The 15266-nt window shown below is 48.2% G+C and overlaps 1 protein-coding gene across 1 annotated transcript in view; it reads right to left on the bottom strand.

The window, feature by feature from the left end:
- Positions 1-15054, bottom strand: part of LOC128725034 (uncharacterized) — a 34670-nt gene extending 19616 nt beyond the window's left edge. The window contains exons 1-6 of the mRNA XM_053818753.1: positions 14613-15054; positions 10809-10945; positions 4785-4972; positions 4149-4615; positions 3917-4047; positions 1527-1697 (exon numbers count right to left, since the gene is read on the bottom strand). Coding sequence (XP_053674728.1) covers positions 1527-1697; positions 3917-4047; positions 4149-4615; positions 4785-4972; positions 10809-10945; positions 14613-15054 — 1536 coding nt within the window. The remainder of the gene's footprint in view (positions 1-1526; positions 1698-3916; positions 4048-4148; positions 4616-4784; positions 4973-10808; positions 10946-14612) is intronic.
- Positions 15055-15266: the final 212 nt, after the last annotated feature.

Raw genomic sequence — 15266 nt, 5'->3', positions numbered from 1 at the left:
CAAGTCCAGCTGTACAGCGCCATGCTCTTGAACCGATTTATTTTTGATATTCATCTCGTTATGGTGCAGTGGACCAGACGGAATGTGAGAGCAACAAAAACAAATGGAGAAAACTAAAAATCCCAAGAACACAATACACCGGAACCGGTAAAACACAAACACGATAACGAGGGCGCAAAACGAAGTGAAAGGTGTAACTCACTACGTTGTGTCCTCGATTCGTTTTTCCGGACTTTTCCGATGTGCGAGTGAGAAAAAAAGATATCCGAGCAGAAGTGTTACGCGAGCAGAGCAGTGAGCCGTAGAAAAAGAAGAGAACGTCGTAGAAAAAACACCCGGAAACAACTCTGCATTCTGCATTCGTTGCTGGCCGGAGATGGGGGCGATGCATTGTGTAGCTGTACCATCACGAATCGGGGCGCCATTAGCACATGCAGTGGGAATTTGTTTGGAGGGTGGGATATGAAAATGCAATAATGGGCTACTTGTGGTGTCACTGCGCGCACCGTTGCCGGAAAACGGATGCGTTGGATTGCAAAAATTGCTTCCGGTCGGTATCCGAACGGTGCTCGCGTGCGCGCGCGATGTTGGGATGGTTTAAATGCAACTTGCTCATCGCTGCACTTTGGTGCACTCCATGCCAGCCTCGGTGCACTGGCCGTCTCTTGCTGCATTCCTGCTGATGGTAAAAAAGCAGAATAGGATTGGAAAATGCTACAGGAAAAACCCACCACGCGTCAGCATATTGATGGCCCCCACCATCATACAGTGTGTGCCACAGTTGTGCTCACAGTGTGTGCAAATGCTTTGACGTGGCGTCGCATGATGCGTTTGTTTAACTTTTCCTGCTGTTCTCGCCGGAACATCGGCGTGCAGTATTGGAACGATCCTGGGTGCAAATCGTGCAAACCGGAAGTGAGATGCACATTGTGGTCAGCGTTTTAGCGCTCTGAAACGCTGAAAAGGGTGTCCAAGCCATGCCAATCTATTTCCGCTCAAGGCAACACATGTCCCCGTGGATGCTGCTCTGTTTTCAATTTTGCTCCCCCATTCCGTAGCTCTATTTTCGCTTCAATCGATTCCCTTTGATAATGCGGTAGGGATTCGGAAAATGAGGTCAAAGCAAATCCTCGCATCCCTTCGGAATCCAGCGGTAGTGATAATGACGGCTAGTTGCAACGGAACGCGACGCGCTATTCGTGAGTAGGGTGGTGGATTTGTGGAGTGGCGACCGTATTGTTGCGTGTTTTTCTTTCAATGGCAAGTGTGATCGAGCTGTGTGAGATCGGTTGTGTGATGTTCGTGTGTTCACGGGTGGGATGATTGTGTTGATTCGAAATCGAATTCGCGCTCAACCGAACCGGTCCCGGAATGATCAGAAAAGCGCACCATCGTCGGATGATCCGTGTGCACTTTTTCCGATGGAGGGACCCGTTCGGTGGAGACGCCCTTTTTCGAAACGCTAGTGAACAGTGTGATGTGGCCAATCGAATGGATGCCCAGCGGGAGGATGCTTTCCAACGTACCTGTACGCTGTCACACTCGTTCCAGGTCTGCAGACGGGGTTTGTACTTCTCTTTTTCGTCCCGGGCGGCGTTCGAAGCGGCTCCAGCTGAGGCTTCGGTCGATATCCATATGAGGTTGCCCTTCGGTTGACTGATAACGATGAAGGCGTGCTTACCGGGTGGGACGTCGTGCTTCATGGCCGGGGAAAATAAGAGAATGAATAAATGAAAAAAAAAGTGCTGGCATTAATTAACACTCGTACGCTCGTCGTGGTAAGAGGTAAACAGTCACCTCCATCGATCGAGCCGAGGAAACAATCGCAACAATCGGGGCGACTGGTAGCAGTAGATAAATATTTGTTTGAACAGAAATTGAGCCACTCGCAACGCAGGAGGCCATCGTTAAACAGTTATTATGCTTTTTGGCGAACCTCCCCCCATTTGGCGTCCGTTAATCCTCACGACACCCTGTGGCGTGGACATTTAATTGAAGTAATGCGGCATCACTCGCCAAACAAAAGCCCAATCTCTCGTTTCACGATGGGCTTCCGGGAAAGCGAGGATTAGTTTCGAGGGCTCAGCTACCGTGCGTCGTAAAGGCGACCGAAATAATCATTTTATTAGACCATCAAATTGTCACTCCACGCCGTTCGCTTTCCCGGACTTTGGTTCGGGGGCGGTATTATTGCACCGTTACGCGAGCGGCGTGGAATTTACCACGCGTACTTTCACCTGAAAAGCGGCCACTGGTAATCGTAATCATCGGTGTACTGTTGTCAGGCCACCAAGGATAAGGACACGCTGCTCTATAATCCGGTTGCGGAGCATGGAACCGTAATGTTCACGATGCCACTCGACCGGTGAAAATGAAACGGACCGAAAAAAGCGCCACCATCGGGCATACTAATTATTGAGGGTGGATCCCTGTCTCCGTTGTTGGGGTGGTTTGCAAATTTAGTGACACGACAAAGGAGTGGGACACTTGGAAGTGACAGGCCGGAATCGGGTGTGTTTGTTTGGTCGCTAGTTTAATTAAATTTTAGCTGCAATACGTTGTGCAAAATTCATCATCGGTTATAAAATTCATTAAAAGTTCTTCGGTGCTGTTGATGCTGCTGGTGACCGGTGTTGAACGTCTGACCAGACGAAGTAGAGTCAAGGTGCTCGCGATGAGCATCAAGGGATGAGGGTTTCCGGTAACTAGCACGGGCACGGGTGAATGAGTAGCTCCCACGACTGCTAACCGACCGGTAAACGAGTGACTTTTAATGATGCTTTAATTGCGAAGTAAAATATTGAACCCCAATCATCCTTACGCTCGCGAACCAACGGACGGTGGATGTTAAGATGCCCCTGGTGGCGGATGGTTTTGCCCTGGAAGTGGGGATATTTTCTTCACCGTTATTCACTCGCTTTGGAAGAAAGGTGTGAGCGTACGACTTCTATCTTTCCGAGAACTAAATGAGACCGTTACCTGTCCGGGAACATGACTCTAGAAGATGACATCGTTCTAAGGAAACCGAGTGGCTAGTTATCTAAGGACCCGAATCGACCCGAAGATGTACCTTCGGAGGAATGTACTAAACGTTTAGTAAATTTCTTCAAATATTAAGTAGATGAAGCATGTTTCGGTACTGGAGATGTATCGAGGACACTTTCCTCTATTGCTCTCAATTTGTCAGATCAAATTGGGAATGCAAAATCTGAATATTGCGTTCCGAACAGTTTTACACTTCAGTCATGAGATACGCTTTAAATATAAACCCAGCAAACAGATCCTGCGAAGGATAAATAAGAAGGTTCAGTTGTTATCTACAGACCCTTTTATTAACTTCAAAGAAATTGTGCGCGTAACGAAACGATAAAAATCCCTTGTGCGAATGTCTGCGGAAAGCCACTCTATCTGCTGCCAACGGCTGATAAGGGCAGCTGAATATTCCACCCACCAGAAATGGTGGGACAGCTCAATGAAGCTCAGAGTTTGCCTTCAAAGAAATTCCAACGGCATGCGCCAGAATGGCTGCCGTTTGATTTTGAGCCCATGAATGCGGCTGCTTATCGCTGCTTCGAGCGCCAGCCCTCTCAAGATGGTTGCACTGTGCCCTTTCGATGGGCGCACGTTCTGGGATGGACGTGTACCAGAAGTTTTTGAGCAATAGATCCCATCAGCAAACCGCGCGACGGTAAATTTCGATAATTGCTTTCACGTTTGGTTCCCGGCATAATGGCGTGTGGATGGGATTTAATTATAAACTTTCTCCCTGAAAAGGGGATACGCCTTGGTGGTTCAGGTCGTCCGGGAACTGCAGCTGTTTTCGCTCGAATAGTTGAAACAGGAACATTTTTGCACAATAATTCAACTGGCTCTTTCCGGAGCCGAGACGTTCCAAGCCTTGATGGCGCACACTTACCTGTCTAACGGCGAAGTAACACGTGAGGTTCCGTGGGTAGATGCCTGGGAAGTTGGGCGACTGCAACCGGCACACTTTCTTGTCGCAGTTGGTGAATATACGCGAGCAGAACGTTCCCTGCATGAGGTCGCCTGTGTGCGAGAAGGAAGGCAACATTTAATGCACTCTCGTTTACTGTCTTCCTGAAATGGGAGTCCTTCCCGATGGGATGAAGGTTCGTCACGACACCTACCTAAGTAGTACTGCGGTTCGGTGTAATTCAGAGGTACTCGGGGTGGTACGCCAGGTCCAAGTGGCATCCAATCCGTCGTTCCGTTTTGGCGCCCAAACAGCTGGCCACCTCGTCCTCCAAGGTCTTCGTGTCCGAACGGAGATCCTGTACCCCGCTGTAGACCGATTCCGCGTGTCACGTTGTCGTAGGATCGACCCGGGTAGGGCAGATCGTTGGCGCCAATGGACACCATCCGATTGCGTTGGCCGGAAGTCCCGCTCACCTCCTGGTACGTCTGGTGCTCGGAGTGTGCGGTGGAGTTGGTGAAATCTTCGATCAAGGCGTAGTTCGGGATGTACGTGCCGTTCGTCCATGGTGGAACGTATTCGTGCCTGAGACCACCGTACCGCACGACCGCACTCGTTCGGGATAGCATTTTGTACTGTATCCGGAAGTCGAAGTTGTAGCCGCTCTGGTCACGCGAGAGCCTGTCAATGAAGAGAAAAGGCTTACGACCATGAAATACCATTTTATCCGGATGGGTGAAGAAAAACAAGGCACGAAAGTCTCCTCTGATTCAAATACTCAAACAATTCAAATGAACGTCACATGAGAGCGCTCGATACGGAGGTATAAACCATTTTTAGCGCTACTTACTTGAATAGTTTGATCGTCATGACGAGCGAATCGGTTTCGCTGTAGAAAATCGCTGGTCCCCAGGTGGTGCCGCACCACATACCCCCGACATTGGCCCGTTTTGCCTCCGACACCTGCAGATATCCGTCCGGGCAGCCATTTTCCGTGTATGACACGAACCGACCGAGAGTGAAGCTGTCGAGCGTCACCTGGTGGGAGGAAAGCGAACGAAAACACAGTTGTTTTTACAATTAAACGTCGTTTACATGCTGTACAATTGTTAGATTAGATTGCGTTTTACAGTAATTGAGGAGAATTTGTGCTACATGATAGAAGTAGCGCGAATGCTGTGGTGGCATTTTTGGTGTTGTTTTGTACAGTTAATTTCACATTCCACCCGTGACGTGCCCCGATCATTGTAAGGGCCGTTGGGGACCTCCACGAAGTTGTGTCATAAACGAAACATCACGTACACCGAATCAACGAGCACACAATTGACCCGAGCGAGAGTTGCTTTGCTGGCTTTCCCAACGGATGAAGGATTTTATATTCAACAAAGCCCTTTCCACCCTTGCGATCTGGAAATGCGTCATTTCATCCTGCAACGCCCGCACGCGAGTGTGGTTTTTCCGTGCCGTCGTGGAAATAAATCACCCTAGATGAGGTGCCCATTGTTGCACCAAATGCACAGCTGATTCTGCGCTCATACACCGGTCGTCGTACCAAATGAGGTACCACGTGCAAACGTGCACCGAATCGTCGACATGCATCTTTTTGGAGCTTCCAACTACCGCCAGCTGGAATCCTAAATGTCCGCTGCCCTTTCTAGCATCGTCCTTGTGTGTGTGTGTGTACGGGATTTTGCTGGTAAATAATGTGCACCAATGGGTGGGTGGGCTTGTGGTTGGCTTCAAAAGCTGCAGTTGCATCCCTTTTGAATGGCGCTTTCTCTTGTGAGTGTGTTGGGGAGAGAGTATCACCTGGAAGCACTATTTTCCCCAGCGGCACGTCCGTGCACGTTACATTTAATCTGCAATTAACTGGCGGGCGCAGGTTGAAATATAATAATTAGATCCGCCGCACTTTCTCCCGTGACCGGAGGCACATGTCGCGGATTAGAGCGCTCGAGTGCGATCGTGACTGTTGGAGTGCTGGCGAATCGAAGTGGAACGAACACTACCGTTGGCGAATGTGGGAAATGGAGCTTTGTCGCGGCAGATTAGATTGGGGCGTGGGCTAGGTGCGTTGGTTTTAATTACGGCTGGCCGTTTCTCACAGTTCATTATTAGAACTGCATTAGCTGAATGACGAGCAATTAGTTTTGCACCTGAACCAGTGCGGAAGGATCAATTTCCAATCCTCTTTAAAGTGAAAGTTATTATTATTGGTGGTTGGTGATGGTTATTGCTGCCAGCTTGGGTTCATTATGGGGAAATTAATCCCTCTTTGGAATGCTCTTTAAAGCACTATGTAAATAATTATAAGTTACCTCTGGCATTTTAAGCAGTAGAATGTTTTGTAACTAACAATTAAACGAAATCACCTCAACCAGATATATTTCTATAAATAACGGAGTAAATATTTACGTCACATTTGTGGTTTTTTTTAAATCATGAAGCCATAAGTGAGACAACTTTGCCCCTTATCGTACGATCACCTGAACCTTGACACGATGTTGATTGTGTTGTTGAATAACCATTACGTGGGAGAAAAGAGCTGCTATTATATTAGCACAATTAAATTCCCCCGAATAATGAAGCCATTGTGCGGCATCACAGCACAACGTCGACGAGGGCGCGTATTATTTGCAAGCGACGGTAATCTCCATTCTCACCAAATCTTGTGTGATATTGCTGCTTTTGCTGCACCTTAAGCAAACCGGTCGTGTCGAACGAAAATGGTCCGTAAAGGGCGCTCTAATACGGCTCAACTGGCACCGGCAGGGAAAAGGCCCAAATCTGTACACATCACGAACCGCTGTCGAACAACGATTTTCGTGATTATTGTCCTCCTACTCCGCGGTCGTCGTCTTCGTCGTCGTCGTGAGTCCTGTCCGGTAGCAATCGAGCGTGGTTTCCTTTACCGATCGGTAAAGGGCAAGCAGACGCACGCGTAAGCGTTATTAGTTTCGTTTCGTGCGACACGCTCATAAATTAAGCCAAAATAGGTTCAGTTTTATGTGCATTTCATCGTGTGCCACGTTGTGCCACGCGTTCCGCGTTGCCCTTGCGCTCGATTCAACGGGTTACGAAACACGGATTCCGCCGCATTCGGCTGGCGGCGGCATATTTTATGGTGGGTGGAAGCATATATTCGCTCGCCAGGCCAGGGCCGGCATCAACCTTGTGACCATCATCGACGGTTGTTATTGTGCTTGACCGATAAATCGATCTAATCTCTTAGCGTAACAGAAACCGTAACACACAACCGTAGCCGCCGCAGTTGCTCGGTAGAGCGCTATTTAGAAGGAACGGAGAAGAGAACACGGAGATGGGAAAGGTGAAGATCCGAATTAATCGCATTAGTTTCTACAAGCGTAGGGTTAGAATTATTTTAAATCGAAGCCTTCCTAATGTTTCGTGGCAGGAAAGTGGGTTGGCGTATTTACATTAGTGCATTTCATTGCATTATTTCTATCAAACCAAACCGAGTGTCGAAATGGAAAACAATGTCGTTGGGACAGATTTCCAAAGGAGGAAAATTCCATTACTTTCCGAGACAAAGGTCCACCAGTTCCATTCGTGCTTGTTTGGACACTGCTTAAGGGAAACATCTTAACGACCCAAAGGCTAAAACCCGTCTCCGAGGTCATCGAGCGCAGGGTCGATAGCTTTCCGGTCGCCAAATCTCTCGACGACATCGGCCAGGGCCACAGCCAGCAGCAATCTAGGAAATAATTCTCTACCAATCTCTCCGGTGGATAGCGTACCCCGTCGAGCTGCTAGAGAAAATGAGGTCACCGGCGGTTGACCAAAAAGGCACAGTAATGGAAAACCCACGGAATCGTGAATCGGGCAAAATCAATACGATACACGTCTGAAGAACCGTTGCTGCGAGTGTTGGAGAGCCAGGGACACGCTATGTCCTGGCATTAGCAACATCGGTGCCGGAGTAGCGTTGGGAGCATGTTTCTTTGTCGAAAGGTAATCTTCGTGCTTGAAAGGATGGCTCCGCTATCTTGCGTTTGCTTTGGAGCTCTCCATACTGCTGCTGATGCTTGTCCTCTATCTTCCTGCGTCCCAGAAAGCGCAGAGGAGAGGCCACAACAAAGACCGTACAAATGTCCTATTTGGCGTTCTATTATGATCCTATTTGAGCTGCTTGGTGGAGAGGTGTTTTTTTCCTCTGCTTCGCCAGACTCCTCTTGTCGCTTACGAGCACGAGCTCTCGTGGACCCGTAAGTGATCCATGGCAAATAAGTTGAATTAGGTTGTCAGTTATCGTTTAAAGCAGCCGGCACAGCAATCAAACGATCGGCTGATGTCGGTGCGATGTGACGGGGACGGATGTTCTTGCGGGAAGAGATGTTAGTTTTTCATTCTTTTCCATTGCCGAACGTGTGTACGTGAGTCAATACGTGTTGTGTGAGAGTTTTTTTGTGTCTGCTCTTGCCTACGATTGGTGAATTTCAATGTTTCCCAAATAAGGCTTTGTTGTATCGCACTTGAAGAGCTAGGCAAACATGTATTATTCATGTTCATCACAGAGCGCTGTTTTGCTGGCGGAGATGAAGCCTAGGTACGGTTTGTCGTGTTATTACGGATTAAGTGATGGCTGGCTATGTCCTGCGAAAACGGTAGTTGTTCCGGAATGGTTTTATTTTATGGTACGGTTATTAAAATATTTTTTCAGCAATTTCGGATTAATTTTTTTGCCTCAAATTTAACATGAAATCTTGAAGATGTCGCATACGGTTCAGAACAGTTGTATCCAGAATGGTATGGTTTAAATTGCTCGGTCTGAAAGCTGTTTGCAATTTTAAAAATAAATGTTTGCAATTTTTACTCTATTAATGCTTCAATTTGGCCCCATGGTTACAAATCAAATTGTTTGTAAGATCAATACTTTTCTATCGTCGTCATGACTTTCCCACATCACCCAAATCCAGTTCTGGTCAATTGTGGGCGCGTACCTTCCCGGCTTGTGATCTTCCCTTCATGTGTGGCCGTTGCAGCTAAAGTGTAATTGAAATTCCTTTGAACCATTTCACCGGCCGCAGTAATATCTGCCTAGTGCCCGTACGAAGCAAAATTGCACAAAGCACCAGGCGCCTCCATCGGAAGCTAGGTTGCTGGTTCGCTGTGCCACTGTGCTGCCCATCGATCGGTATGCAGCTCGCTGGATTCGATGGAATTAATTTCATCTCTCGTGTCTTCCTCGTGGCAACATTTTCGCGACCAGTTTACGACGGGGCCTATTTCGTGCACCTGTGGACGGTGAAAGTGCACGTGCGTGCAGTGGGTTGAGAGTTTTTTATCCCCTTATCCTCCGCCGTTACTCGAGCTTTATTCGGATATTTTATCATTTGATCAAACATTGTTTCCCATCATCAAACATTGTTGGATGGGATGCAAGCAAGATGATGGAATTTTTTTCGCTCATTCACCCTCGCGTCGATGAGTGAATGATTTAGTATGCATGAAAAGCTTCCAACCATGGTTGGCGTTTGGAAAATACTTTGCCTTTCGAAGCTCGATCCGATAGTTCGGATGTGCGAATGATAGGAAAGCGAACGCAGGTTTATCATATCAGAATCAGTAACTTCGGTGTCGTCGAAAGGGCGATTGTTTTTGTCCCTCAAAACGGCCGGCTGCGCTGACGCTGAATACCTATTACTCTCGGTGCACCATCAACCCGGGTACCGCCGCAAATGGACAATTGAAACTGTGTCAGAGGATGGGGACGTGCGGGTTGGCTGATGTTGGAAAAGTCAGCGCACGAAGCTCTATCGGTAGGAAAAAGCGAACTCGACGGACGATCGGCGGATCAAGTTTAATTAAATTTTGATGAAACATCAAAAGGCTTTCAGCGGATCGATTAAATTCTCATCTTTGCGAGCGAGCATCAAACCATCCGAGGGCTGCTAGGGATGACTTTCACACCCATTTTTTGGTCCGATTTGCAGTCACCCCCAGGAGGCTGGAGTGATGCAAAAAAAACCGAACAAAACAACGGATGTATGACATTATTTTCACGATTTATGATCACGTTTTGGCGACTGCCCATGGGGGAAAAACCGGTTTCGCGTCACGGATGATAAATTTGATGTTCGCAGTTGCATGCGGGAGCGAAATTGAATTTCAAATTCCATACCGCTGGAATGTCGCCTTCAGGGGTCGAACAAATGAAAAGGATACACCAAGCGAAACACCAACACCAACGCGCATACTCCCGTTGGGACGGGGTAGAAAAAGTCACCTTGCCGCGGGCTACATTTTGCATAATGCGGAATAAAAGCGGTGTAAAAACGACTTTGAAAAACAAAACCATAACCACTCAGTCGTGCCACTACTGAACCGATCTGTTTGTTGGACAAAGCAATCGTAGCTCAACGAAATGTTTTCTTTGGTTGACGTTTTTCACATTCACTGGTTTTTACAGGCATGAAGCATGATTTCACCGGTATTGGAGCATGGTGGAAAAACCCCACCTAAATGAAATTTGATTGATTGGTTGGTGCGTTGGCTTTTTGTTTTCTTTGAGCTTTAACCGGCAATACACCTTGACGCGTTGACCTTTTCTGTCAATTGTTGAGGTGTCCTCTAGCGTTAATTTGCGTGACCACCACAACCAATTTGGCACATGTCAACGCCTTCGCGTGTGGAGGCTACCGTCCGTGGCTACTTCGATGCGTCGTAAGGATGAATACGGGAAGCAATGTGCTTGGTGTGCTTTTTTTTCCAAATGCTTCCTACATCCGGGAAACTCTCTGGTCATGGTGGACGAATGAACGTCCATGGAATGGCATTCGGGTTTGTTTTTTCTACCCACTCATGCATGCATGCCTTCGTTCGCGGTGATCGAATGGCGAAACAATGCACGTACCTGCACGATGTCACCGTAGTTGCCGCCGGCTGCCGTGAACGTCAGGATGCACACGTAAGGTATCCGGTCTTCCTTCGGTCGGTGCAGCTCCAGGTTGTACGTCAGCCCAATCGATCCGTAGTACGTACGGTTGCAGCCTGCAAAGAGAATGGTGAAGAAGGCAAACTCACGTCAACTTTCGCGTCGACCCAGGGGAATCGGGATAAATTGGAAAACCTCCATCGCAGGCCACAAGCTGGCGCGATCACGCGGGCACGGAACCGTATCCTCGTCAGTTTATCTCGGCCGCAAGGATATGGGCGAACCGTAACGAAAGCGCGAAAGCTGGTGCAAAACAAATAATTGAGATCTGGCCAAAGTGGTCGTTGGAGCGGTTATCCGTTATTTGCTCGTACGTTATAATTTACCGCTGGCCGGTAGGATCAGCTGGACCGAAGGTATCCTCCTTGCCGACGAAAGGGCTGGTGACTCTCGGGTTGGTTTGATTGGCTTGCCATAGTAACGACACGATTGGCTTCTACAGGAGGGAGGACCTGCTGGAGAGCCCTCATCGCGTGCTGGCGAGATTTACCTTTAGTTTCGTCACAACTGTTGAGCTACTTTGGGACGTGGAATTATTTTGAGAGGACTCGAATCGATAACATCGAGCATTTACACACGATTGAACGGAAGAACGACACTAGTTTTCCGTATTTCGTCCATCCGGAAGGATGTGTTCTCAGTAGAGATTTCATGGAAGCAAGCAAAGCGGGAGATTTTTGGAATGCGATTCCCATTTCCAGTGCACAAAATTCGAAATAATGGCTTGTTTTCAACTTTTACCACAACCTCATCGCCACTCGAGATGCATTAAAAGAAACAGCACATAATATGGGTAGGATTTCATTGTCCCTCGTCCCAAGGAGTTGCGCGACGGAACTGTTTCTGGGCCGTGCCGTGTGTAAATTCGGAATGTCGATGCCTCGCCGTCTTCTCGTACGCGCCCAACCCCAACAACAGCTGTCCTTTCGGTGGCCAAAATGGCACTTTTCCTGGCCATTGACGTTTTATGGCTTTTGGTACAGTTTCACTTCTTTTTTGGCTCTTTTTTGTAGCGTGTCACTTCGGACTGTTTTTCTTCCGCTGCCGGTTTGTTTTACGTTTTATATTTCCCAACAACCGTTTCTCATTCCGCCTGTTAGGCCCTGAAACACGAGGTTTGGTTCCGCCGGACGGACGAATGCTCCCGGTAGACGGCCGTTATGATGCTATCGGGATACGAGATAAAGCTAGTTTGCGGCAGCTTAGTCCAGCAATGTCCTTTTTTCCACCTTTTCCACCGAGCCGTGAGGTCCAGCAACGGTGGGGAAGTAGATAGCTTTGAAATAATTTGAAGCTTATTTATGAAGGTTTTCTTGGGATGTGATGAAATTTTTACGTGGCAAGATAAGGAAAATCTCTCCTGTAACCGTGTGGATACGGATACGGTTGTGATGGGATGTTTTTGATGCTATGGATTTACAAGACAAGTAATTATAGTCAATCGGCATCGTTGCTGAATGTTCTGAATGAAAACTTTCCCCATGGAGGGTATTGCATACATTTAGGCGCAGCGTTTCTGATGGTAGCAGAGTTTTCCTTCCTTCCAGAAACTCGTTTTTTATTGCCGGCGCCTCTTGATTGACGGGTCAGAAACATTAGCACCACCGCTAATTTAGGGACACCACGTGCGGATCGTAGTTTCCGCCTGTACGTGCCGGTGCGCCATGGAAAAGTCAAATGCCTGCACAGTGGTATTTTTTATGCTAACTCTCGTCACACGCGCGGTTAGACTGACAATGTTTTGTTGTTTTTTTTTTGCTTTCCCATCCCACCATCGCTGGTTGCGAATACCTGTTTACCTATTCGTGTACCATTTTCCTAACCCACGAAAGGGCAAAAACTGCCCGTGCTTGTAAAAAAAACGCACCACACCGTGAAAACGTGACGCCACTTTGTCGCTGTTGGGTGTTTTTTTTTCGCTTCCATCTCGAGCGTGCTCGTCGCTCATCGACGTCATCGTGCTTCCGTCGGATAAACGGTGCACCATTCGATGCCTGACGGCCCCCGGTATGGGAAAGCCGCTATCTCCTGCACCCAACGCCCGACACTACTCCCGACTGCATCCTTGACTGCAGTTCTCCGCACGGCAAGTGCGCATATCGAATTGCAGAAAAAGCATGCACTGGAATGCAGCTGGCGTGGTGTTTTTGCTCACTTGTGCTCACGAAAATAAAAAAAAGACACGCAACTAACGGCATTATGCATACAAGGTTTTATCCCCACACGCCCCCCCCCCCCCATATCTCTCCACCATCCAGCAGCTCTCGTGACGAGGGCAGCGCTTTTTTTTTGTTCTTTAGCTACATTTTCCGTTCACTGCCACCGCCAATTGGTGGTGGTGAAGGTGAAAATCGATTTTACACAGCCTGCTTCGGTTTGTGTCTCTGTTTCCTCCATCGCCATGTGTCATGCTTTTTTTCTGCCCTTCAAGAGTGGTTGTTGGGGCCAGTGTACGCTTCCGATACCACCGGTTTCGGTGCGGAGTGTTGCACTTTTTGTTGCCGGGGATGGTTTAAAATTTAACACCCACTATCGACCGGGAACGGTGACCGGCTTGAGCATTAAATTGAGGGTTATGCGAGAGCCACCCATGAACGTGAACGAAAATAACACGAACGTACATAAAAAAGGGGAAACCACTGTTCGTCCATCGCTGTCACTGTAGGTGGGAAAAAAATGTTTGCTCACATTGTTCCCGATTTTCGCCATCATGCGTGCGTGTTTTTAGGTTGTGTGGGTGTGTGTGTGTGTGTGGGAAGAAAAATGCAATAGCGCACGACGCGAAAATTACATCAATGGTAGATGGCATTTAGCAGCACGCAAAAATTCGTGCAATGGCCCATTCATGGCGGTTTAAAACGAAACACCGAATGCACAAAGTCTCTTTTATCCACATACATGTGCGGGAGGTGGTTAACATGTTACAAATCGGAAAGCGACACAGTTCAATGAACCGGACCGTGGTGCACAACGGCTGTCAAAATTGATAATTTTTCGCTGCAATGAAGCCGATTGGCTAGAGATAGGCATGGCACGGGGAGTAGATAAATATTATTCCTTTTTGAATAGTTTTGGAAAAAAAATCGGAACCATCCACCGTAAAGGAATCATTCAACCCTAAACAAAAACTTACCGCTAATGTTGATAAGCGGAATAAGAGTTCGCACACACAAAAAATGGCAGAAATAAAAAAAAATGTTTACACATTCACTTCAAATAATGGTTTTCCATCATAGGCAAAACATTGTCCTGCAATGGAAATCCTCTTCCACGTTAACAACGAGACAAATGTGTGGATTTGTGGTTCCGGCTGTCATACGGTTTTTTTTTGTTGCTTTCGTTCTGGTTCCTTTTCCGGAAGCGGAGATTGCTTTGAAACATTGTCACCGCCCGCGAACTAGGCGGTAGATGGAGAAAGCAAACAGCAAACCCGGAAAGAAATGGCGGCAAATTGCCGTTGAATATGGCGGCTTTTTTCCGGCCCGTCCATTTGCCGCACCGCACGCTGTCGTACGGGTTTCGGGGGTTGTTTTTATGTGCTACAACAGAAACGCGGAAGTGGTTAGAGTGAAATCCATTTCCTCAGTTCCACCTCGAGGGTGTTGGTCGGCGGTATAGCACTATTATTCGTGTGCCGCTGGTGCCGCCAGTGCTGGTCGGTGAGCGTGTTTTGATGGATGTTAGCTTGCGAGAAATGGACGCCGAAAAAGAAAGGATACTCACGTGTGCAGAAGCGCGGCTCGTCACTTCCGTCACCACAGTCGTTCACATTATTGCAGTACTTGTCCCATGGAATGCACCGCCCGTTGGTGCAGGTGTGCTCGGAAAGGGCGCACTGTCTTCCCGATCCGCTTCCTCGCTGGCCACCATACTGTTTCTGCCCGGAGGCAGCGAGTGCCAGGGCCGTGGGTTCATCACGCGAGACGAGCACTGGTGCTGAATTTGAGGAAGAACTGTCAGCGGCCAACGAACCCGTGAGGGTGCCGATCGTCGTCAGGAATCCTGCCAGCAACGCCACTAAGGTCCATCGATAGGGAAAACTGATGTTGAAGGATCGAATAACTATGCCATCTCGCTGGTGAAGATCAACACTCGATCGTTCGAGCGAGCGAAGAGGCGCGATCTCGCGTGCTGGTACGCTCGACTCATCGGATCGTGGTTTCATTTGGCTTGCGTGTGGTATGGTCGCAGGAGTGTTTGGTCTAGATTTGGTGGCTGGAGCTGCTCGTGACCATCTCCCTTTTTCCCACGAAAACGCCTAGACGGTGTGCCGAAAGAGCCTGCCGGTTGTGTTAAGATCGCAGCTTGCCTCGAACTGTGGGCTTTGTTGGACACGATCGTGTAGCTTAACGGATGTTGCTAACTCTGTTCATGAAT

The sequence above is a fragment of the Anopheles nili genome, chromosome 3 (assembly GCF_943737925.1).
Source record: "Anopheles nili chromosome 3, idAnoNiliSN_F5_01, whole genome shotgun sequence".
In the NCBI taxonomy this organism is placed as follows: domain Eukaryota; kingdom Metazoa; phylum Arthropoda; class Insecta; order Diptera; family Culicidae; genus Anopheles; species Anopheles nili.
Note: the sequence above shows the minus strand (reverse complement) of the source record. Positions and strands in the feature narration are given on the sequence as shown.